This window comes from Perognathus longimembris, chromosome 7 (assembly GCF_023159225.1).
Source record: "Perognathus longimembris pacificus isolate PPM17 chromosome 7, ASM2315922v1, whole genome shotgun sequence".
Classification (NCBI taxonomy): Eukaryota; Metazoa; Chordata; class Mammalia; order Rodentia; family Heteromyidae; genus Perognathus; species Perognathus longimembris.
The window spans coordinates 20,641,092-20,663,176 of record NC_063167.1 but is presented as its reverse complement, the minus strand read 5'-3'; the positions used below and the strand labels follow the sequence as shown (position 1 = coordinate 20,663,176).

At 52.3% G+C, this 22,085-nt stretch overlaps 1 protein-coding gene across 2 annotated transcripts in view; it reads right to left on the bottom strand.

The window, feature by feature from the left end:
- Znf362 (zinc finger protein 362) overlaps positions 1-22,085 on the bottom strand; it is a 37,522-nt gene that overhangs the window by 12,687 nt on the left and 2,750 nt on the right. Inside the window, exons 2-6 of one of the 2 annotated variants that reach the window (XM_048350824.1) lie at positions 11,277-11,402; positions 6,680-6,743; positions 6,263-6,509; positions 3,098-3,455; positions 2,207-2,431 (exon numbers count right to left, since the gene is read on the bottom strand). In XM_048350824.1, coding sequence (XP_048206781.1) covers positions 2,207-2,431; positions 3,098-3,455; positions 6,263-6,509; positions 6,680-6,743; positions 11,277-11,314 — 932 coding nt within the window. In that variant the 5' untranslated portion in view covers positions 11,315-11,402. The remainder of the gene's footprint in view (positions 1-2,206; positions 2,432-3,097; positions 3,456-6,262; positions 6,510-6,679; positions 6,744-11,276; positions 11,403-22,085) is intronic. The other variant, XM_048350825.1, reaches the window with a different exon arrangement.

Genomic DNA, 22,085 nt, shown 5'->3' with positions numbered 1-22,085 from the left:
GCAGAGCACGAACGTTGAGCAAAAAAGCCAAGGGAGGATGAGAGGCACTGAGTTCAAAACCAGTACCACCACAATAAATAAAAAGTGTAAATGTACATTAATAAATTATTAAAGAAAATTAAAAATCATAAACCATATATATGGCCTTGTCTAAAAATTAACGCACAATAATTGCTAAATAAAAACATTCACAGTGCCTTCCATGGGGCCCTCTGCACATCCATTAGTTTTATAAACAGACTCAATAAGAATCTGTCCTTCCTAATAGGATATAATTGGGCAAATCAAATTTGTAATCATGATTGTGCCAGAAATGACACATTTAAAGACAAATCTCATTCAATTAAGCACAACAAGCCTGATAAGATGGCACTTCGTATGGGAGAATGAGGCTTCCCAGACCTCCAGCCAACAATGGGACCTGCTCCAGACCTGTAGAATCTCAGCCTTGAAGGTGGTTTAAAAAAAAAAAATCAACTTTTGCTTTTCTGGAAGCACTGACAAACCAGAAGATTCTTCAGAAAGAGGGACCTACCTGTACTGAAGCACCAACTGGCAGAAGTGAAAGAAACACACACACACACACACACACACAGAGCCAAAGTTTTGGTCCAAGGCTTTAAAGAATCAGTCTCCTGATACACGCGGGAGCCTTTGTGTCGCATCACGTGCTGCAATTCTCAACCAACATTGTATATATATGGACACATATAACACTGTCCAAACTAAAAATAAACAAAGCAATCTTAGAAAATTGTGGACAAAAAGTTATGAGGTCAAACCCATGCCTTAGAAAGCCAGAAATAAGAAAGGAGACAGATAGTATCTACCCTGTGGCATTCTGCTTTCTATTAAACCTACCTACTATTAGGCCCCAAGTCAGAGAAACAACCAAGGTAAGCCAATTTAACCCTAGGATAAAGGACGCAAAGACAATGGAATGAATGACAACTAACAACCACAACAACATGCAGTCCTTCTGTAGAGTATCCATCCCTCCAAAGGTCGGTCCATATGTTCCCAACTCCACAGCAACACTTTCCCTCCCTGACCTTGCTGTTAGAGACGATACCCCTGAGAGCATCCCCTCCCAACAGAGGGACTGAAATCTTAGAAACCTTTGGTTTGCTTCTTTAAATACCTAGGGTACTTTTATTGGTGCAGTCTTTCTGATGTCCACACTCTCTTGCACAACATTTTCTTCCCATAAAGCATTTCTTTCTTTAAGTCTTCTTTTCCCACACTCAGCTAGCCCTAAGGCCCCCATGGGTGGCGGATTTGTCTGTTTTGTTCCTGGCTGTCCCCCGAGCACCTGGAAGATGTCTGGCATTGCGTGGGGGCTCTGTAAACATTTGTGGAATGGATGGTCTTCTGTGCTGGGGCAGTAAGCTAGCTCTGCTCGCTCCATGAATTTTTAACAAATGCCCAAATGCTCATCTGTGTACACACAGGGGACACAGAAACATAGGACACTGAGCCCAAGCGATGAAGAGCTCCCAACAGGTGGCCATGGCAGTGACAGCACAGTGGCTCATGCGTGTAATCCCAGCTATGTGGGAGGCACAGATGGAGAGGATCACCGTTGAAGGCTAACCCAGGCAAAAAGCTAGCAAGGTCCCCATCTCAATAAATAAGCTAACTGTGGTGGTATGCAACTGTAATTCCAACTATGGAAAAGGCATAGGTAGGAAGACTGCAGTGTGAGGCAAACATGAGAAACTCCTACTAGAAAAAAAAAAAAAGATTTTTAAGGGCTGGGGGTGTGATTGAAATGGTATAGCAACTGCCTAGTAAACGGGAGGCTCTGAGTCTAACCTTCAGTGTTGAAAAAGAGAGAGAGATCCCAACACATTGGGGAAAGTGGACAACACACAGGAAGTACGTGACACCGTCCACCACTCCTGTGATGGGACCCACAGGGCCTGTGGGCACACAGAGCCAGGCCCCACTCCCCCCAGCGAGGACCAGAAGCTGGCTGAGTCAGCATCCACTCTATTTCCTCAGGTGAAGGACAAAGCAGGTACCAAGACCCAGGGCAGAGAAGGCTGGTCGAGTGGTGAGAGACGAGGTCAGCAAGCTTGGCAAGGCCCGGGTCACACACAGCCTTGAGGAGGTTCCCCGGAGGGCAACAGGCCCCTAGAAGTCTCTGCCCCTCCTTGCTCTATGCACTGGGCCACAGCGGCTGGGCTCCAGGCCCGGCACCTACCTGGTGTGCTGCTGGAGGTGGGAGAGCTGGCGGAAGGACTTATCACAGTAGGAGCAGTGGTAGGGTTTGACGCCCAGGTGGATGCGCAGGTGCTGGGCCAGGTAGGAGGCGTTGGCAAAAGACTTGGAGCAGTGCGGGCACTTGTGGGGCTTGGCCTCTGTGTGCGACTTGGAGTGGATTTGCATCTCAGACTTGGTGAAAAAGGTCAGCGGGCACACCTTACACCTGCAGGACAAGAGGCAGGGTGGTGCCTGAGAGGAACCCCCAGACTCTAGTGTGTATCTCCGGGGCAGGGAGGGTCTTCCATATCAGGCATACCCTGTCCATGGGTCAGATCTTGTTTGCAAAGGAACCCAGGCAGCTCTGGGGGGGCGGGGAGGGGAGCAGGGACAGCCAAGCACTGTCAGCTTGGGGGATACCCAAAGCTCCCTGGTCCTCCCTCTTAGGGAAGGGAAACTCCAAGGTCCCGGGGAAGCTGCCCCATGACCATGCCACGGTGCCCAGCAAGGAGGCTCTCATGCTCATAATCCCCACCTGGCTGCAGTTTCAACAAATACAAACACCCCATCCCTCTCCTCTGGGCCTGCATGTCCAAAAAGTTAGCTCAGAATGCCCGGCCCAGGCCTTAGCATGATTTAAACACCCTCCAGACAACTCTAACCTGGTCAGGGCGCTGTTTATAAAGGCGGGAGGAAACAGAGTGGATACCAGCCCATGCTCCACCTCTTCTACATGGCCTGGGGGTGGGGTGTGGCGGGGGGGGGGGGCAGGGGAGAAGAGTCCCACGCCGCTGAACTGTAGCCCTTACTCTCAGGCCCCGCAGTCCCTTTCCAGCCCTGGGCAAGCCTCTACCCCAAGTCTGCCCAGACCCCATCCCAAGGAGACCCCCACCTGTACGTCTTGCCCTCCTTGGCGGTCTCTCCTGAGGCCAGGATGGGGTAGGGGACAACAAGGACAGGGGGACCCCCCGGGTTCTCCGCCTTGATCTTTTTGCGGCCGCGTTCAGACTTGGGGGGGCCAAGCAGGCCGTGGCCCTGGATTGTCTTGATGGAGTCCAGGAGGGGGGGGCTGGTGATCCCTGAGATGAGGGTGGGGGAGGAGGCGATGAGGCGGCTCTGGCTGGTGGTGGTGGGTGTGGACGGGGTGCTGGTACCCGTGCCGGTGCCGGTGCCGGTGCCTGTGCCCGTGCCGTTGCCGGTGCTTGACTCGGATGTACTTACAGCCGGTGTCCGGGAGGAGAGCCCCAGACCTGGGAAGACAGAGATGGGGGATTGGGAGAGGGAAGGTACAGGGGTCCACCTGTGAGACTTAGGTCAGTGGTGCCTCTCTGAACTTCTTCCTAGTCATGAATTACTACTCCAGGGGAATTAAGAGCTGGTGTAAGTGTAAACTGTCATAAAGAACTCAGACTGAACTGAGTTAGAAAAAGGAAGAACTTTATGGACTGTCCCTATCGTTCAGAGTCCCTGGCTCTGGGTTCCATCCTCAGCACCTCAGACAAAACAAGAGGCACTTTTGAAAATAGTTCCAACCACAGAAAAAAGTTCGAGATGTCAAGGTGCTCACTGCTCCTTTATTTGTAACAGCAAAAATGGAATGTTCAGGAAAAAAAACAGAGATATCCAACATTACTGAAGCACTCAGTAAATAGTGAGCAATTGCACGCAGGCGTGTGTACACATTCAGGGACCCATCAGAAGAAGGACATATCAGCTCCCTCTAGGGAAGGCAGGTTTTCATGCTTGGTCTATCTGCTTCTATGTTATTTGAATCTTTTACCTGGTGAATTCATCCATTTTTTACATCTGTGATTGAACGACAAAATAAAAGAAATTAAAAAGAAAACATTTTTAAAATTCGTAACAATACAGGGCTATTTTTTCTCCTTGAAGTTTGTCTGCAATTTCTAAATGTTTCCCTAATAACCGCACTACTGCCTTTACAATAAAAGTGGAAGACTGTGATTCTGACAGAATGGGAAGAAGGAAATGAAGAAGCTAGCTCAGAGCTAGCCCTCCCCACTGCACAAGCTCAGCAAAATGAGACACACACACACACACACACACACCCCGAAGAAGAAAATGTAGAAAAGGAAAGAAATAAATCAAAGGTTCTCTAAAATTCTAGGTGAGGGGTTGGAAAGGAGTGATTTTTTTCCCATAGCTCTTTTTTTCCCCCTTCAATTTTCCCTTAATATGCTTATATTGCTTTTTTAATATTACTTTTATAATGAAAAAAATAAATTTAATAAAATCCTAACAGGAGATGTGCAGAGTGCGGCTGGGGCTATGGGAGGCTCTCCAGCCCCACAGTTCCGGGCGGCTCTGAAAAGGAAGCAGAGAGGGAGAGAGGCACTTGGCTGGTGGTGGGGTGAGCACAGGAGGAGCCTCACCTCACTGCCTCCTCATGAAGAGGGTGTCAGAGACCCCAGCCCCTGACGTTTCCAGGGCATCTCCTGAGCTCCAGCCTCAACCTACCCAGGACCAAACTCCCCCTCTTCCCATAAGCTTACACCCCAGTATCACCTCCTCGTGATGGTACTGCCGGAGTATCTCCATCCCTATATCCTGTCCAGCACCAGGCCCTGTCCACTCTTCTTTCTTACGGTTTCTCAGCTATGTCCCCATCTCTGGGTCCCCTGCCCATGGTGTAGCCTACCCAATCACCCTTTCCTAAAGGTTTCTGCATTTCTATGCTACAACTGCTTGCATCTTGCAGTCAGATTATGATTTCTAAAGCCAAATCTGAACAGTTCACTCCCCAACTTAAAATCCTCCCATGGCTCTCTCCTGACCCAGGGCGAAGACCCAGGGCGAAGTCCAAACCGACTGGCATAAGGTATCTGCTGCCTGCTGCCTCTCAGACTTGGCAGCACTGGGTACAGAAAAGATATTAAAGACTCGGACCTGGAGATCAGTGCTGGTGGCTCACACCTGGAATCCTACTTAGCAGAGGATTGCAGCTCAAAGCCAGCCCAGACAGAAAAAAGCCCATGAGACTCTTACCTCCAATCAGCAAAAGGCTGGATGTGGAGGTGTGACTTAAGTGTAGAGCTCCAGCCTTGAGTGACAAAAAGCCAAGTGAGAGGACAAGGCCTTGAGTTCAAGCTCTAGTACTGGCGCGTGCATACAAACACACACACACACACACACACACACACGACTTAGACTGCTGCCCTTCGTTTTTACTAGCCAAGAAACCTTAGTTTCACATACACAGCTTTACAGCTTCTGCAGAATCAGTTTCCGTGTTGGTTGGATAGTGACATTAGAGTGGAACAATCATATGAAATTACACCACTGTCACTGTAAATCAAACATAGTCTGTTTTTCAACCTATACCCTCACTTCCCGGGGCTACTGGGAATCGTGACCTGGATACATCTTGCTAATATGTTCTGTTAACTGCCACCATCACTCCTCACGTTTCATCCTCCCCAACCCAGACAGCCTGTCACTGACTTTCTACAGGATTCTCCCCTCCCAGCTGCTATTTCCTGGCTTGCTCCCCTTCCCCAGTTTCTCCTCAACCTTTCTTTGCATTTTGTCACCTCCAAGGAAGTCTTCTCTCAACCCCTAAATCTGGTCAAGCATCTTCACTGGGATTCTTAATGTTGACTTGGCTTTCCTACTAAAACAGTCTCCACCCCATCTCCTGGGGACAATGACCTGCCTGCCTCCTGTCCATTGGAGTTAGAGAGTCCTCCAGTCCAGGGTCAGAAGAAATCTGTCCATAGTCGCATGAGCACCTCCACTCCAACCTTCCGTCTCTACAATCCTAGCCCTGACAGCTCTACCCTCACCAAGTCCCCACCCAGACTAACCCCTTCCCCATTCACCCCTTCTCTGCTCAGCTCTCCCCAGTCTCATCCATTTCCCAGGCCACACCTATCTCTGAAAGTAGCCCCATGCAGCCCCACCCACTTTAGGCCCCGCCCACTCCATCCCACCCACCCTCTAGGCTCCGCCATCCACTCTACCAGGTCTATAGGCCTCAGTTCCACCTACCAGTGAGGCTTGGCCCACTCTCCCCACCTACTCGGCTCCAGCCACCTACCTGTGACCGTGCTTGTGGCCGGCCGCGCATGCAGCGCCACATCAGGCTGCGGTACTGACTGCGGATGCAGCCCGGGCACCTGCTGCAGCTTGGGCAGCGACATCACAGCCTGGCTGCTCTCGGCAGGCGCCGGTGGCACTAGCAGGGGCTGCTGGGATGAGGCTGACGTGGGCGGCAGGTGGGGCGGCCGGATCTTCTCTGCCATCAGCTGCTCCTTGATCTTGTTAATCAGAACCAGGTTGTCCAGCTGCGGGAATGAAGACCACAGGCTGAGGGGCTTGGGCCACACAACGGCCTGTCCAAAATGCCTTGTCCCTCATCCTGTATGCAACCCAAACCCCCAAAACCCCAGGCAACGGGAAGCAGCTCCAAAGGGGAGGGGAGGGGAGGGGGCTGGAAAGGCAATGTCAGTCTTACCTGGCTGGGCATGGTGGGAGGAGGGGGCCAGAAGTAGGGGTTGTTAAAGCGAGGCTCAGCCATCCTGCAGGGAGAGAGTGACTGTCACAAGGAAGTTGCCATCAGCTGTACTCAGGTCAGGGCCAGTGTCTGGGATCCCCTGCCCCATGGGACAACAGGGCCCACTAGGCCCAAGGAATCACATCTTCATGCTGAAATGTCTGGAATTCACTCTGTCCCTCCGTGGACCCTGGAAGGCAAAGATCCAGACCAGCATGCCTGGCGCTACCCCCACCATGGGTGCGGACAGACTCATCTCCTAGAAAGGCTCCAGGCTGCAGAGCCAACCCCACGTGCCCATGGATTCCAGAGTCCATCCCCCCACAGCCTGAAGACAAATGGGGTAGGAGTGGGGGGACCTGACTTTGTAAATGTCCACAGAGCAGATCCCAATCCCTGCCCTTCTGCCCCCAATCCCATTTGCTTGAGTAAAGATATCCTCATCAGAAAGACACAGCCTTTCCCAAGGACAGGTCAAGAGGACAATGATTCCTGCCCTCCACTCAAATGGTACTGCTGGAATGTTCAAGAAATAGGATCTGGCCAGCAAAGTGTGCATCAAAAAGCTGTGCTCAGGAGGGCTGGGATAGCCTGAGGCTGGGGAAGTTTTGTTTTGTTTTGCCAGTCCTGGGCCTTGAACTCAGGGCCTGAGCACTGTCCCTGGCTTCTTTTTCTCAAGGCTAGCACTCTACCACTTGAGCCACAGTGCTACTTCTGGCTTTTTCTACATATGCTGAGAAATGGAACCCAGGGCTTCATGTATACGAGCCGAGCACTTTACCACCAGACCATATTCCCAGCCCCTAACTTTGAAGTTCCTTAGTAAAAGTGTTGACAAGTGGCTTTGGTCCTCACCACGGGCAAGATCCATGGCAAACCCTTTATAGCCGGGGCAAGATAAAGAAAGGATGGGCCTTCTGGACTACCTCAGTCCCCCAGAGGTGTTAGTCTTCTGTGACACTAGCATAAGTCAGGAATTGACTTAGAGGGTTTGTGCCCTCTACTGAGTTTCTCTTAACTCTCTTATAAAAATACTTATCTATCTGATATGGTTACTTGTATGGATTTGTTTACTTGGGAGGGAAAACCAAAAATGGTCTCATTTCCTGTTCTTAGGAGCCTGAGAAGTCTTTAGTAGGACTGCAGGCATAGAAGAGTCTCTCAGTAAAGACAATCTAATCTGAATGCAAATCATCTCTTGGTGATTTTTTTTCCTTGAGAAGTGAAGAGAGGGGAAGGAAGCGACTTGCCCAATACCACAGCACCAGAGTTCCAGGGTCAAGATGAAAACCAGATTTGCCCAAGCTAATTCCTCTGGGGAGCTTGCTCTGCAAACCCCAGTCCTTGGTAGAATACCTACCCACATGCAAATAGCCCAGTGCCCATATGCAAAAGTCCTTCATCTCTCTGCCAGCCTGGAGCTACTTTGGTCTGACCCAGGCTAAGCCAGAGGTCCAAGGATCCTCCCTTGGGGGCAGCTGGGCAACCCTGACCCTCCGTCAGCCCCCAACTCTGGCCATCCAAATACCAAGAAGCCAGGATGCCCTTCCAGCTACCCATCCAAAGTCAATCCCCTTCCCCAACCCCCCCCCCCCATCCCCTTATAGCCTCAGAATCTCAAGAATCGCTTCCTGCCTGGAGTTCTCCCTGACTGCTCCAAACTCCTGGGACTTCTTTTCTCATTTCCTAGAAAAACCTCAGAACAGGAATAACAGCGGAGAGGCTCCTAGTTACCAAACGCCCACCTTGTGTGAACAAGCACAGTGACACTGTAGGGCAGGCACTCGTCTTTATAGCTGAGGAAACTACAGTTCTGAGAAGTGACCTGCTCCAGGTCACCCAACAGGGAGGCAGACAGCTGAGACTTCACCATGAGCTGCCTGACTCAACGTGCAGTGCATCAGTGCCTTAGCTGTTCAGGGCAGGACAACCCGTCTTGACTGCAGGCATAGGGATATGCCCAGCCTCGGAATGGCATGGTCATGACCCCATGGATAGGCACAAGGTAGGGCCCAAAGGAGTCTGGGAGTTGGGGTACACTTGTCCGATTCACCTGTGTATCCCCAGCATACAGGCTCAGTGCAAACTGAGTGACAAAATGAAGGAGTACGAATTCAAATTATTGTAAAGCCAACCCTACACACAGCCCCACACACTATCTAGATACTCAGTGTACAAAGCTCTTCAGAATTCTGGCAGAGTGGCAAGAAGGGGAGGAATTTTACCCCGTTCCACAGAGGGCCACGCTAGGCCAGCAGGACAGAGGCACTTTAGGCCGCATGGAAGGGAAGCAGGAAGCCAAGCTGCGCTGCAGCAACATCAACTCTCCCAGCTCCATTTATGTGCTCTGTAAAATGAGGTGAACAAACTTCCCTTCCCTATTCCTGCCCTGGCCAGATTCTCTGCCTGCTGTACCAGGCTGCTCCTCAAGACAGGTCTGGGGAAATCATCCTCTCCTCATCTTCTCCAACGTGATGCTAAGTTCAAGAACCCGACAGTCAGGGCTCAGCATCCTCTGCCACTTATCAAAGACCTGGACATGCAGGGCCTACCCCTTGCCCTCGCTGGGCATCCAAGCCCAGGGACCAGGGTGGTAAGACCTGGGGGGGGGGGGGAATCCAGGTAAGAAAAGCTCTGGGAATGTGCAGCTCAGGGGAGCCCTGAAGCAGAGGGCACCCAGGGTTAGGGAAGCCTCGGTGTGGGTAGGGCTGGGGTTAGGGCATTGTTGTATGACGGGCAGAAAAGACAGGCTAGCAGTTGGCAGGGCAGGTGGACGAGGTGGTGCCATGAGCCCCAGGCCTAGGTCAGACTCCTGCAATGAAGCTAACCAGCTATCATTTTGTCATTCTTGTTCTAAAAGGAGAAAACGTTGGATGGGTGGATGAATAATACATTCCTAGAGCTGCTTGAAAAATAGTTTCCTGCCAGCAGCCAGTCTGTCTGCCCATCCGTCCATCCATCCACCCTTCTATCCTTCCATCCCAGATACATCTTCTGGGCCACACCAGGAACCAGGGCTGGTGAGCCTGAGGCAAGCACCCTTCTTTCCTAAGCTGAGCAGAAGCAGTAGACAATGAGTGCACTTCTACAAGGAGCTCCCACCATGGGCCCCACTCCCCACCAGCCACCTGCCCTGGCCAGAGCTGATGGACCACCTTCCCTCGTGTCCTCCTTGCCTGCTCTGCCACCTGGGCCCTTATGTGCACAAGACGCCTTGGGACAGGAAGGAGACGCTCTTCTCCACAGGCAGTTCAGCTCCTGGACACCTCTGTGACTTTACTAGCCAAGCCTGAGCCTCTACCTCCCGCCCAAACCCCTTCCTGGGGTTCAGGCCCAGCTTTCCACCCACTGCCCCTCCCTCTAGCTGTTTCACAGCTGCTCAACTTCAGCAGGTCTGTTCTGGCCATGGATTTCATCTTTGGGGTACCTCTTCTCATCACCGCACTTCTGAGCAGGACATCCCATCTGCCTAGCTACTCCTGCCATAGACTCATGACCCACAGAGACCCACAGCACATACACCCCCCCCCCATCTACTCCCAGACATCCACAAGAGCCGTTTCTAGGACCTCCCTAACCCATACACTCCTCTAGGTGCCAGTCCAAGACATGGCACCTTGTCTTACCAGGGAGCACCCGGCTTTCTTTGGGGTTCAACATGCCTTGGGTTCAAATCCTGGTTACAACTCACCAGCCGTGTGATCTTGGGCAGGTCACATACTGTGCCGCCCAAGTTAGGGATTAGCAGTCAGAATGTGGGCCAGAGCCCTCCTGGAAAGGGCACGTTCCTGCCTTGGGTCTTAAAGAGTGAGTGGAAGTTAGGCAGGCACAGACAAAATGTAGACATTTCGGCAGAAGCAAGGGCTTGAGCAGAGGCCACCGGTGAGAATATGGGTGTGAGGGGAGCCCAAGCTCTGGGAGCCCAGTGGGAGATAGGAGATAAGGCTGGGCAGGCAACCAGGCCTGGCCACACTCAGGGGTGGATTGACCCGAGGCCTGGGTGGGAGCCTGGACGTGCAGCAGGGTGATTGGTGGAAAGACCCTTCCTGTGTGCACCTGTGCAGAGTGCTTTGGAGAGGCCAACAGGGGCAGCAGGGGGACCCTGTGCAGAGGCCGGTCTGGAGAAGGGAGGTGAGGGGCAGGGGCCTGGAGAAGGGAGGTGAGGAGCAGGGGTCTGGGGAAGGGAGGGGAGGGGCAGGGGCCTGGAGAAGGGCTGTGAGGGGCAGGGGCCTGGTGACCTGGTAGAGCTGAAGGCCCAGGACATGTGCAGGCTGCCTCCACAGGCTACTAGGAAGTTTCTGGACATCGACTTGGACAAACACAGTCACGGAGACATGCAGACAGACAGCATCAAACCCCACACAGGACAGACACAGACCTCTGGCCACAGCATGGCCCAGTAGGGACCCAAATGCCACGAGCAGGAAGTATCAGGAGGGTTGAGCGCATCTCCCCAGGGCACCCCAAGGGTGGCTGGGAGGGGCACTCGGATGCTTCGATCCCCCAAAGAACAAACCCCTCATCGACAGATCGCAACCTGGAATGCCAGGCTCCTTACCTAGAGGGTCCTTTCCCACTTGGTGAACTTCTACTCATCCTTCAAGACCCAGCTCAAGTGTTCCCTCTTCTACGGAGCCTTCCCTGAACCCCCAGTCAGCCACTTCCTCTGTGTTCCCAACAGCACCTTGTATATGGGAATAATAACAACAATAACAATAAAATGTCGGCTATGTGCTGAGTACATCAGGACCCAAGTTACTGAATCTTCCCAATGGCCCTGTGATGCGCACTTAAACAGAAGAGACGACTCAGAAAGGTCAACCCGCATGCCCGAAGTCACATGGCTATTACGTGAGGGAGTCACGACACCCCTTGGACCCAGCCCCACAGAGCCGAGTGGTCTCTGTTTCCACAGCACCTTGGTATCTTTCCCCACCACACTGCAAACTCTTCCCAGGTGGGTCCGGTGCTCATTCACCTGGCCTAGCATCTGGGCTAGGAACTGTGGGGCTGGGAACTGTGACAAGAGAATTTACAGCAATGAATTTAATGCTACAACAGACCCTGTGTACAGATGGGAGAGGAAACCGAGGTCCAAAGAGGCTACACAATTCGCCTGAGGTTGCAAAGCTCAGTCTGGAAAGACAGTCTCTGAAGCCGGCCAACCGACACCAAAGGAGCACGCACTGAGGGAAGAAGAGGCACTGCCAGGTGCCAGGCTCTGCCAACAGGGGGAGGCTCAGGAGGGACACAAGGAGGGCAGGCAGCTGGGCCACAGTGGGTTACAAGGAGCTATATCCACTGCCACCACAGCCCCCACACAGGACGAGCAGTTAGGCAACCGTGCCCCGCCCCTCCACAAACCCCAGCCCAGCCCACAGACTTAGAAGCTCGGGATCTGCCCAGGCCCAGAGGCCACATGGGACCCAGCTCCCAACAAAGCAAGTGAGAGAGAGCAGGACCCACGCCATCGGGACACTGTGATTACAAGAGGCAAAAATAAAAACCTGCGTCAGAAAGGCAAAACTGCGGGGAACCACACCCCGGGGGAAGGAGGGACAGGCATGGGGAGTGGCAAGGACCGGTTGGGATTTGTGTCTTTGTTTCTCTGACTTCCAAAATGCTCAGTAATGTCATTCAGTTGCTTTTATAAGGAAAACAATACATTTAGTCTTTTTTTTTTTTTGCCAGTCCTGGGCCTTGGACTCAGGGCCTGAGCACTGTCCCTGGCTTCTTTTTGCTCAAGGCTAGCACTCTGCCACTTGAGCCACAGCGCCGCTTCTGGCCGTTTTCTGTATATGTGGTGCTGGGGAATCGAACCTAGGGCCTCGTGTATCCGAGGCAGGCACTCTTGCCACTAGGCTATATCCCCAGCCCAATACATTTAGTCTTGAAAGTTGAAAGGAAATGGTTGGTAGCCCAAGGGGCACAGCTGCAGGGGCTGGAAGCAGAAAACACGGGCAGGTCTGAGCCGGCTGTCAGCGGACAGCGGGCACCGGCCGGCCCCTCGGTGCCAGGCCCCCACAGCCCCATCCTCCAGGGTGGGGAGTGGGCGGGTGTCAGGAAAGGCAGTCTGCACTTCGAACTTGATTACAATTCCATAGGCTTGGAGCAAAGAGGGTCTCAGCGACGCCAAGGGTCTCCACATGCCCCGCTCCATTCTTCTACCGTAGTGACCGGGTTCTACGGTATCCATCAGATCACCTTCCCCTGTCTGGAACCTCCCACGGCTCCCTACTGTGCTGCAGGCCCAGTCTGGACTCAGACCCCAGCAGACTGGGCTGTCCTCTTCGGCCTCATTGCTCGTCCTATCTTACATCTTGCCCAGCCAGACTGGAGTCTCCCTGCCTTCTGGCCCTCCACTTGCCTTCTTGTTTATTCACCTTCCAACAGGCCAAGTGCCCTCCCTGGGGCCCTCTGTCCTCTCTAGTTCACTGGTTAATTTTAACTCCAGCTCCCAGCCTGACTTTCCAGCACACTTCCTCCAGGAAGCTTTATTTTCCTCTGGGCTCTCACTTTCCACCATCAGAGCACTGCTTACTCTCTTTTCTGTCTCATCCATCTTTGCTGCTGGCATGTGCTCTCAGCTGAGGAAGAGGGAAGGATTGTGGCTGAGTCCTCTACCTTATAAGCCCTACACGGTATCTAATAGGCATTTGAATGAATGTATCAATGAATGAGTACAGACATGCATGCATGCTAAGGTGGGAGGAATGGGAAGTGTTGGTGTGGATAGCAAAAAGCCCCCCCCCCCGCCCCGCTTCCAAGTCACCTCCATCCTCTTTGGCATTATGGTTGCCCCTGCATTCGTTGTTCTGTATTTCCTACACTCTCTTCCTGCTTGATCTGAGGGTCTATGTGTGTTCTGTAAGGCCTTAGAAACATGCCCCCGGACCTCGAAAGGACTGAACAGTTAGCAGTCAATGGCTTTGCTTCCCTAGCAGTGAAAGTTAAAGGAGTCTCACCTGTCAAAAGAGCAAAAAGAAATAAAAAGCTAACACCCAATCCCAGCGAGGGTATGGTGAAATTAGCATGTCCACAGATTATGGCTGAAGAGTGTAAGTTGGAACACTTACTTCTGGGGGAAAAAAATCTGACCATAATGTGTTAAGAGCTCTACAAATGTTCACAGACTTCCTGGCTACCAATCTCATTCTTGGTCATCCATCTCTAGGAAATAACCCCAAGACAGACAAAGCTACACTCACAAAACAGTTTGCTTCAGTATTTTTATGATAGCAAAAAGCTGGAATAGCCAAAATTGCAAGCAACAGGGAGATGGCTTTGTAAATCATGTTCACCAGTGACACGGTCTACAGGTGCTGATAACCGCTAGTGCCACTGGCACTGCCCGAGACTCATTTCACGCTCACTCAACCTGTCAGAGGCACAGCACACAGATGAGGGAGCTTGCCTCAAGTCAAGCGGTGAGTATGGAATTCAAATCCAGACTGCTGTGTTCCAGAATCCAGGCACCCCACTCTGTCATGGGTCCATTAAACAGAAGGACTAAAAACACCTTGCATGAGCTGGGCACTGTAGCTCACACCTGTAATCCCAGCTACACAGGATGCTGAGACCCGGAAGATCACAGTTCAAAGCCAGCCCAAGCAGAAAAGTCTGCCAAGACTCCTTCTCTAATGAACTAACAGAACATTAGCTGTGAGTAGAAAAAGCAGATGGAGTGAGACCCTGAGTTTAAGCCCCCTATAACAACACACATACACAAAATAAAAGCACTTTGCATACTGGGAGAGGTGATGTATGATTTGTTATCAGTCTTAGCACTTGGGAGGCTGTGGCAAGAAGACTGGGAATTTGAGGCCAACCTGGGCTACAAAGCAAGACACTTCTCAAAAAATACCCTTCAGTCATTTAGAAATACAATAGCCGGAGGAGGAATTTTTTTTTAAAGAGACAGATGGCCAGGCGCTAGTGGCTGAATGAGCCACTCACTACTCAGGATGCTGAGATCCAGTGGACTACAGCTCAAAGGCAGTAAAATGCCACACTGGCAAAATATGGCTGAAGTGGCAGAGGGCTAGCAGAGCAAGCAAGCCAAGTAAGTAAGTGCATGGCCTTGAATTCAAGCCTGGTACCTGCAAAAATTAGATGTATAAATAGGCTAGTGGTAATCTATATAAAAACTGGATGCCAAGAGAAAGGAGGGTTAGAAAATACCCAGATCTAACAGTGGGGAATGTACTTATCATCCTTCTATTTCATGACTTTTCTGCAGGGTGTCTGTCTACAGGACTGTTCCAAGGAAATTTTTAAATAAAACTAAAGCTTCATCAAGCTTTGGCAGAGCAACATGCCCCAGCCCCCAGCCCTTAAATCCTGCACATAACAGCAGGGAAGGGTCTCAGGAAGAGACAAGGCTTGCTGAAAAGTCTCTCAGGATCACAAGCCCTGAGCCCCAAGCCCAGCCAGGGCAGCTGTCAGGAAAAGACTTCTTCCCACCCTATTCAAAACCTTCCCCTTGGGCTGGGAATATGGCCTAATGGCAAGAGTGCTTGCCTCCTATACATGAAGCCCTGGGTTCAATTCCCCAGCACCACATATATAGAAAACGGCCAGAAGTGGGTGGTGCTGTGGCTCAAGTGTCAAGAGTGCTAGCCTTGAGCAAAAAGAAGCCAAGGACAATGCTTAGGCCCTGAGTCCAAGGCCCAGGACTGGTAAAAAAAAAAAAAAAAAAACTCAAAAGAATCTCTGGGCTGCAGTAGCAGCTCCTCAGCACGACACCCAAGATCTTCATCAGGAAGACCCAGCTAGCCACACACATTGGTATTCGCTGTGCCTGTCCTCCAGCCACTGTGCACTGTGCCACCTGCAGGCCTCCCAAACAGTGTGCCAGCTGGAGCTGCCCATGGGGGGGGGGGTTTCACATCACCCAGCTAGAACCCTGCTACTGAGTCTCAGTGCCAGTGTCACCCCATTGGCTGAAAGGCTAGTCTGTTGGTCCAGTATCCCAAGTAAGCCATGAGCTCTGCAAGGACAGGGCTTGGGTTTAGTTCTTAATTATGCTCCCCAAGGCCCCACTGAGCCCCACGGTCCAGCCTGCTCTTCCTCCACTCCTCCACACAGAGATTCTAATCTTTCTGTTACACCCCGGCCCCCATGCCCTTGCATTCTCCCTACCTAAACAATGCACCTCTAAGTATGCTGTCGCCCACGGCAGCCCACAAGGACAGGGCCACCACTTCAGCCCAAGCCAAGCACTGAGCACAGGGAAGGGGCTCTAGTCTCAATAAGTCCCAGAGAGAAGCCCCAGGAGGAAGATTTGCCCTCCAGGAGAGCGAAAAGGTGGGGAGAGCATTCCCGGCAGAGGGGCAGCGTGCACACACTGCCTGCTTCCTGGAAGAGGAAGTAGAAGGAACTCTGTGTGCAAAGGCCTTCAGGCAGTAGGGTACACCAGTGGGTTTGGTCTGGGGTGGGTATAGTGCAGGAATGTATAGGGGAGGCAGGGGCTGGTGGCTGGAGCGTTTCATACTGACAAGGCAGGAGTTCCAGGCCTCATGCTTAGATGAAAGTAGGGCGGGGGTGGGGGCCATGGGCAAAGTTTGTGACAGGACAGGTCCTCATGGGACCAAGAGGATAGCCTGTAGAGGACCAGTAGGAGGTGGTACGAGAAGGTGAGGTTTCCTATCATCTGGACTCCTTGAACCCGGTGCTTAAAGTCGCCTCCCACAGCCCCTCTGCCTTCCCCCACTCCATTCAACCTAGTTTCAGCTGCTGCCCCACCCCCCACCCCCTACCCCCCTACCTCCCACCCCCAAGACCCTAGCCAGGCCAGCTTAAGAAACTGGCTCCTGGGAACTTCCTGTGAGGCACAAGGCTCCCGAGGGTCCTGGATCCAATTAGGCCGGGTTTCCGCAGCCCTGCGGGGCTGGGAAGGGCTGTTTTCATTGCAATGGTGAAGCAGATCACAGGAGGGGTGTTATCCACCACTGCCTGGGCCTGTCTCATGAGAACCACTGTTCTTCCCCTCCCTGGCCCTCCCTTGACCCTTCCACTCTCCAGTCTTTCACATTCGGGGACCCCCCAGCCCCACAGAGACAGCCAGCAGCAATCTAAGCTGAGAGAAAATGTCCTACAGACTATGGACCCAGGCCCCTCTCCTCCTCCAGCTCCTCTGGGAACCCCTAGCTCCCATACCAGCAGGGAACGATGATAAAGATGGCAGGTGACCAAGTACTTCCCCCGTCAGGCACCTCAGATGCTTAGTGGGCATTTCTCAGACCCCTGCCCAGATAGATACAGAAGCTGCCTAGAAAATAGATGGGCTGCTAAGTGGCTTCTTATGGAGCCCACACCCAGGACACCTAAGGAGCCCTCACCCCAAGTTCCTTCCCCATTACCTTCTCCACCCAATTCCAAAAGGCTCCCCTCCCTGTTTCTATGGTAACCTCTTCCTGGTTTGGGGTCAGGAATGAACCTCAGAGCAGTTCTAATCTTCCCAAGGTCATGCACTGGTGAGGGCCAAGGGAGTGGAACTTTCTGGCAAGTCCACTTCCTCTCTGAGCCTCAGTTCCCTCATCTAAGAAATAAATAAATCCCAGCCTGAGTCCCCAGGCCCTCACAGTTGTGGTGTGGTGACTTGGAGAGTATGGATTGTGAAGCGGGATGGCCCAGGCATGGGGCTCACTGCTCTCATCTGTAAACCGTGGTGATCCTGGGGCCTGCGCAAGGTTGCGGTGCAGCTCACCATGACTGATGAGTGACGAGAGGCTCTAAGACGGTGCCTGCCGCAGAAGGAATCCTTGAGTGCGAGCGAGCCTTGGCAGGTTCTCTACTAAGATGCCCGGGTACCATTCCCAACAGTCTGAAAGACGGAGTCAAAATCTACCCAGCCCACCTCATCCTGCTACCTGGAGCTGCACAGCTCTCAGGGGCTCTCCGGACCCCTGTGGGCTATTCTGCCAACGATGGAGCTCTATCTTAAAACCAGAAAGCCAACTGCTGAGCTGGAGCTCTGGCCTATCCTCCAGAAGCCTCCAGGACAGATCCCAGGGGCCCTGAGCAGGAGCCCCCTCTGACCACGTAGTATCTCGGAGCCCCAGGCAGGCTGCAACAGCTGCAGGGTAGGTCAGGTGGGCTCAGGCTGGAGTAGAGGCCAACAGGTAGAGCAGAGTGGGCCATAAGCAGAGCAAGGCAGCCAGGGAAGGGCTGGCTGGGCAGCGAGGAGCCAGGAGGGCTGGGTGACCACAGCGGGAGAGGGGAGCAGGCCAGAAAAGATCCATCACAAGCTCTGCCCTCTCCTCTATGCCCCATCATTCACACCCTCCCCATGGCTGTGTGACCACCTTCTCTGTGTTCCCAGATGGCCCACCTCAGGACAGGAGCACCCTTCACCCAGGCAATGGCTGGTCTCTGGTCACAGCTCAGTTCACCTCCTCCCGGCAGTCCTCCCTCTTCCCTGTCACTACAGTCTAACCACCAAGTGACAGAGAAGTCCTTCCAGAAGGTATTTCTTCTCCAATGCTCACCAAAACCTGCAAGGGCAGAGCCATGTACCCATGGTTACCTTTTGTGTAGCATCTGCCTCCCCAGCCTGGGAAGGACTAGGTCAGTGTTCTTCACACTGTTCCCTACAGGGGCCCAGGATCTGGGGTATAGGAAACAAATGCCACTTGACGGAATGCAGATGAGCCCTGGAAAAGAACTACCTGCCACGCCCACCTCATCAGTCTAAAAGGTTCCAGCAGCGTGTGAGTATAAAAGGGGGTGCCAGAAGGATTCTGCACAAGGCCCAGGATAAGAGGCTGCATTCTCACCATTGCAAACAAGCATCTATACCACATGTGCCTACACGTAAAAGCATGTGTGCATGAGCATGTGTGATCCTGTGAGCGGCAAGGTATGTACACGTTCCTTTGTGGTGTGTGTGTGGTGTATGGACACACACTCCAGCAGAAAGGCCTTCCATCTGCCTGGCTCCTGGTAGCCCAGGTCAGGTCATGCAACAGCTGAATGTGTGCTGAAGCGTGTTAGGGTGTACATACCCCAGCCCAGTAGCCCCCCCACAGAAACCCAGAGCCTAGCCAGCTAAATTGTCCTCTCAGGAATCTAAAGCCTTTATCCAAAGCTCAGAAAAAGACCCAGATGGTGGGGATTACTCCCAAGGTCATCCTTGGGAGTAAGGCAGATAGAATGCAGGACCACCCCAGCCCTTCACACCTTCCATATTCACTACCCAGTCTGCAAAGCACAGCTCCAGTCCTGAGCTCCAGAAAGCCATCCCAACTACCATAGCCCCAACCCACCTCAACCACGGCCAGTTTGCTAAATGTCACTCAAGGGCCAGGGCTGCCCTAGTGTCCAGAAATGCTGTCATGCAGCCTGTTGGCACCTGGGGAGTGAAAGCCCACCAGGTAAAGCCTTGGGGAAGTAACAAGTGACCCCTGGGACAAGGCCCATTTTTCCCCTTTCCCTCCCCCCATTTCCCTGATGGGTAAAAAAGAGGCTTGATCTGAGTCAACTTCTAACAGTGCATGGGTTTAGACTTCCAAGGTTATGGAAACAAACGTCATGAGATACAGACCTTACTGGGAGAGCTATGCATGTCTCCTCTCCCCAGGTACATCAAAAGCTGCTCCAAAGAGCCCAGAGAAGTGCCAGTGTGCTACTATAGAGACACCAGGAGATGCCAAGGGTTCCAGAAGTCTCTGCGCAAAGTCCGTTCACACATTGAACACTGTATACCCTGGATAACTGACACAGGGAGCTCCCAGCCCAGGTGGGAGAAAGAAGCTAGGGATTGCCATAAAACCACAAGAGCAAAGCACTGGGACATCAGAATGCTAACATCCCCTCCCAGGTCTTATTCACTGGGGTGCTGCAACCACTGACACTCCCTAAAGAAGAAACTCTTTCTCCCCAGGGCGTGAACTATCTGACCAAAGGCAGCTGGGGGTATAGGGAGGAACAGATTTAATGAGAGGGGAAGTTCTAGAAGAGATCAGAGGCCTCTCTCTCAGGATGTACAAAGGGGTTCCTGCACCATGCAGGGATCCTAGAGAGACCCAGAGTACCACTGGATTCCAGTCCCAACAACAGCCCTGGCGGTTAAGTCTCCAGAGCTCTCCTGGGCTCAGTTTCTCATCTGTAAAACGGGGGTCAGAACAATGGAGATTAGATACTTCCATACTGATAAAGAGATAGGATAGGGTCTGACACAAATGAGCACTCTGTCACTAAATAAATGAGGCAGTGGAGTCTACTTTGTAATATCCTGAATTGAAGATCAGATGATGCTAACCCTTGAGGTTCTGAGACAGGAAGAGACTGGGATTCTTAGATTCCGAGATTTAATTATCTCATTATTTCCTAACACCAATCCTCATCTCCCCAGGGAAGGTGACAGACCTCAGTGGAACTTCATCTCCCAGGTACTGCCAAGCCACAGAGCCCCCTGGACCCCCTGCCCCCGCCCCAAGCCTGGCTTTACCTCTGCTGAAGGCTCAGCCACACCTTGCTCAAGGATGGCATAAGCTCAATGTGTAGCCAGCCAGAAGTGCACAAAACCAAACAAATGAGGTATCAGATACTAAGAGCCCCAAAAGCAGGCCGAAGGGCTCATGTGACGGAGGGTGACAGCCGGAAGCTGTTATAGAGCAGGGAAGCCCCATGGAGAAGGTAGCGTTCAAATGGTGTGAGCAGATTTCAGGAACCATATTCCAAGTGAGGGAACGTGCAAAGGCCCTGTACACAGACTTCTGTAAACACAAGGTGCAGAAGGAAGCCAGAGTGGCTGAAGGGAGAGAGATTGAGGGGCAGGTCAGGGGAGCTGAGGCTGAAAAGTAGGCAGGGTTTGGGGAGACCACAAAGGGCCTACAGCAAGAAAGAAATTTGGATTTTTTTTTCTAAATGTCAAAAAAAAAGGGGGGGGGGAAGAGTTTCAGCAGAGGAACAACAAGACAAAGCAGGGGTCAGGGTTCCCAGTTCTTCTGGCCTTCTGAAAGTACCACCTTGGTTCACGAAGTCAAGGCAGGCCTGGCAAGGGAATCAACAATCCTTAGACTTCATTGTGTATATCGAGTTCCTACCACACGGCTCACAAAGGCTCAGATACATCAGATATTGTGGGTCAGTCTCCCCACGAGAGATTTACAAATAAGGAAAAGGAGGCTCAGAAGAGGTAAGGAAGTACTCAACTGTCACAGGGTCTATGGAACTTCTATTCTCCAAGAGACCTTCCTTGAGGTCTGATAGGCCAGTGAATACCAACTACCCTTACTGGTGAGCCTGGGGCCTCTGCTCTTCTGGTTGGCTCTTAGAGCCTTCACAGGACTACACTTGCATCTCACTCTGTCCAACAAGGGCTGGGTGAGTCCAGGACTAGATGGTTGGTTGGAAGGATGGATGGATGGATAGATGGATGGACAGACAAAAAGACCCCTGAAATAACTAATCACTAAATTAATGAATGGATGACAGAGGAATAGGTAAATGATTTAGCAACAAATGAATGAGTAAACTAACGAAAAACAATGGAGAAAGGCAGGGTCCAGGGAAGGGTCAGGGTCAGGCTAACTTCAGACCCAGGCTGCACTTCACCCATACCTCAGCTTCCTCTCTCCATCTGGGATCAGCTTACCTCCATTCCTCAAGACTGTAGGCAGCTTGTTCTTCAGCCCTTTGGCTGAGCCCTGTGTCATAACCAAGCATAGCCCGTATCCCCCAGCCTTCCCCTCCCATCGCCCCCCCCCCGCAACTGGGTGCTCCCCTGCCCCTGACTCCCCCAGAGGACACAGGAGACCGGGGCTCCAGGCCTAGGTGGGAGGAGCAGCACTGGGTGACTTCCAGCTAGTGGCTTGCCCTCTCTGAGACCTCCCAGGGCCTTTCCATCTCTCACATTCTTTGGGGTGGGAGATGGGCTCTGGATCTTTACACAGTCACTGAGGTCGGCAGAAGAATTTGAAAGGAAGACAAAAAAAAACAACAGATGTGAGCAGAGTCCTGCCCATGAGCACCAAAGCCCACCTAGGAAAAGCCCACACAAGGAGTCTAACAGCCCACGGCCCAGTGGCTCTGCCACTGCCCACCCTCTCCAAGCCTCAGTTTCTTAAATTCTATAATGGGCCCAACTGTCCCCACCTTAATATTTCACTCCAACTGAGTTTTGAGGGGAGCCTGACTTGACAACAACCATGAACCACACAGGGCAAACTGTGAAGCCTGCTTCCCTGGAGGATAACAAGAACAAGGGTCAGGGGAGTGAGGGAGACATACTGTTCTGTCTCCATCCAGTTCTGTCCAAAGCAAGCCTTCCAGGTGTCAGAGCTCCCAATGAGAACAGTGGAGAGCCCGGCCCCAGGCACCTGGAATTTGGGTCCTACACTCAGTCCTCCTCCTATCTGGTAAT